General features: G+C 58.8%; 1 protein-coding gene across 3 annotated transcripts in view; it reads right to left on the reverse strand.

Annotated features, from left to right (window-relative positions):
* Positions 1–1,206: 1,206 nt before the first annotated feature.
* GGA1 (golgi-associated, gamma adaptin ear containing, ARF binding protein 1) overlaps positions 1,207–1,709 on the reverse strand; it is an 8,864-nt gene continuing 8,361 nt past the window's right edge. For all 3 annotated transcript variants that reach the window (XM_010142367.1, XM_010142366.1, XM_010142365.1), the window contains 2 exons: positions 1,488–1,598; positions 1,207–1,317 (listed from right to left, as the gene is read on the reverse strand). In XM_010142367.1, coding sequence (XP_010140669.1) covers positions 1,207–1,317; positions 1,488–1,598 — 222 coding nt within the window. The remainder of the gene's footprint in view (positions 1,318–1,487; positions 1,599–1,709) is intronic.

Consider the following 1,709-nt stretch of genomic DNA (forward strand, 5'->3'; position numbering starts at 1 on the left):
GCCCAGTGCAGAGCTGGACTCCCAGTGCAGAGCTTAGTGGTGCCCCCTGGTGCTGGGCTGGCTCCCGTCTCTCCCCAGCTCCCTTCACCTACCCCACCTTGAAAAGAGTTTCAGGAGGTGAGAAGGCTCCCTGCCCCACCAAGCTCTCCAGCCCAGCCAGGGGGCAGGAAGACCATGTGCTGCTTCCTCTCCCTGACTGGTAGGAGGCCACGGAGAGACTCATCCCGCACCCCCCCCGACGCCAGCATGCCCCACTCAGGAGCTGCCACACAGGATGGCAGCAGGCCCCAAAGCTCCCTGCATTAGATAAAGCACTCAGGAAGGGTATGGGCTTTCTCTGTGCAGGGGTTCAGTGCCCTGGAGCTCCAGCTGAAGGGGACACGAAGGCACAGAGCGAGACCTTCCCAGCTTCTGGGCTCCCACCTCAGGGCCAACCTCCCACCAACAGCTCCGCAGGCAGCTGGAAGGAGGGGAAAACAGAAGATCTCTGCCCCCAGTTGTCCCCGAAGCAAGGGCTGCTGCCTGGTCTCTGGCATTGGAAAGACACCCAGTTTCTGCCCAGCGTTGTTCTGCACCAGCTTCAATGCGATCCCATCAGATAGGGAACCAAATGGGGCCCAGTTCCAAGGAGGAGGCAAGGGGTACAAGAGGGGGAGGACTGCAGAGCAAGAAGCAGCTGAAGGTCTGGGAAGAATGAAAGAGACAGACAAGGAAAAGGATCTTCCTTTGCTAGGCCCTGACCCAGTCTGAGGCCATTAAAACTTCCCCTCCTTGTTCCCCACTGCACCTAGGAGGAAAGCAGGGTTAGAAGAGAAGCTGGACAGACTGGGGAGGGAGCAACGCCTTCAGAAGAGCAGGGAAGCCAACTGTTCACCCACACAAAGCTCTCCACTCCACTCCTAGTCTTGTGGGATGAACATCTCCTGGCATCTCTGCTCTCCTCTTCCAGGCATGCTCCCCTTGGCCCCTGCCTGGCCATCTGGAGATTAGAGCTTGAGCAGCAGCCCCCCTTCCCACCCCCCCACCTCTCCTGGCATCTCTGCTCTCCTCTTCCAGGCATGCTCCCCTTGGCCCCTGCCTGGCCATCTGGAGATTAGAGCTTGAGCAGCAGCCCCCCTCCCGCCCTCCCCATCTCCTCAGGCTGCCCCAGCCCCGCAGGGCTGGCTTCCCAAGGACTCTGCAGTGTAGTGCCTGTAACGTGCAGCCCTAGAGGTTTCCCCAGGACTCCGGCGGGGGGAACTGGTCCACATCCCCCATTTCATTGTAGGTTTGCTCTCCCATGGTGAAGGTCAGCTTGTACCGTAGCCTCACTTTCTCCTGGAGATGGGGGAGAAAGGATAAGCAGTCAGAAGGGAGGAGGGGGGGAAAGTCCTAGGTACAAACCATTCAGCTCTCTCAGAAACTGCAGAGAGCAGAGGGAATAGGAAGAGGGTAATCAGGCTTTGCCCAGGCAGCCTCTGCTCATGCCCCAGGGTCAGTGCTGTTACCTTCTGTGGGTTAGCGAGCAGCAGGACTTGTGTGATGGCACTGGGGTGGACAATGGGGTTGAACGCTGGCAACTCCGTGCCTGAGGGAGGCTGTAGCTTCACTTTCATCACCTAGGGAGAGAGAAGAGCATCCCACATTCCTGAGAGGGACTTGGCAGCCAGAGGCCCTGCTACTGCATTTGGGGAGCTTCCCCTGTCCAGTCAAAGAGAAACTCATATTGC

Source organism: Buceros rhinoceros, unplaced genomic scaffold, assembly GCF_000710305.1.
Source record: "Buceros rhinoceros silvestris isolate BGI_N320 unplaced genomic scaffold, ASM71030v1 scaffold13488, whole genome shotgun sequence".
In the NCBI taxonomy this organism is placed as follows: domain Eukaryota; kingdom Metazoa; phylum Chordata; class Aves; order Bucerotiformes; family Bucerotidae; genus Buceros; species Buceros rhinoceros.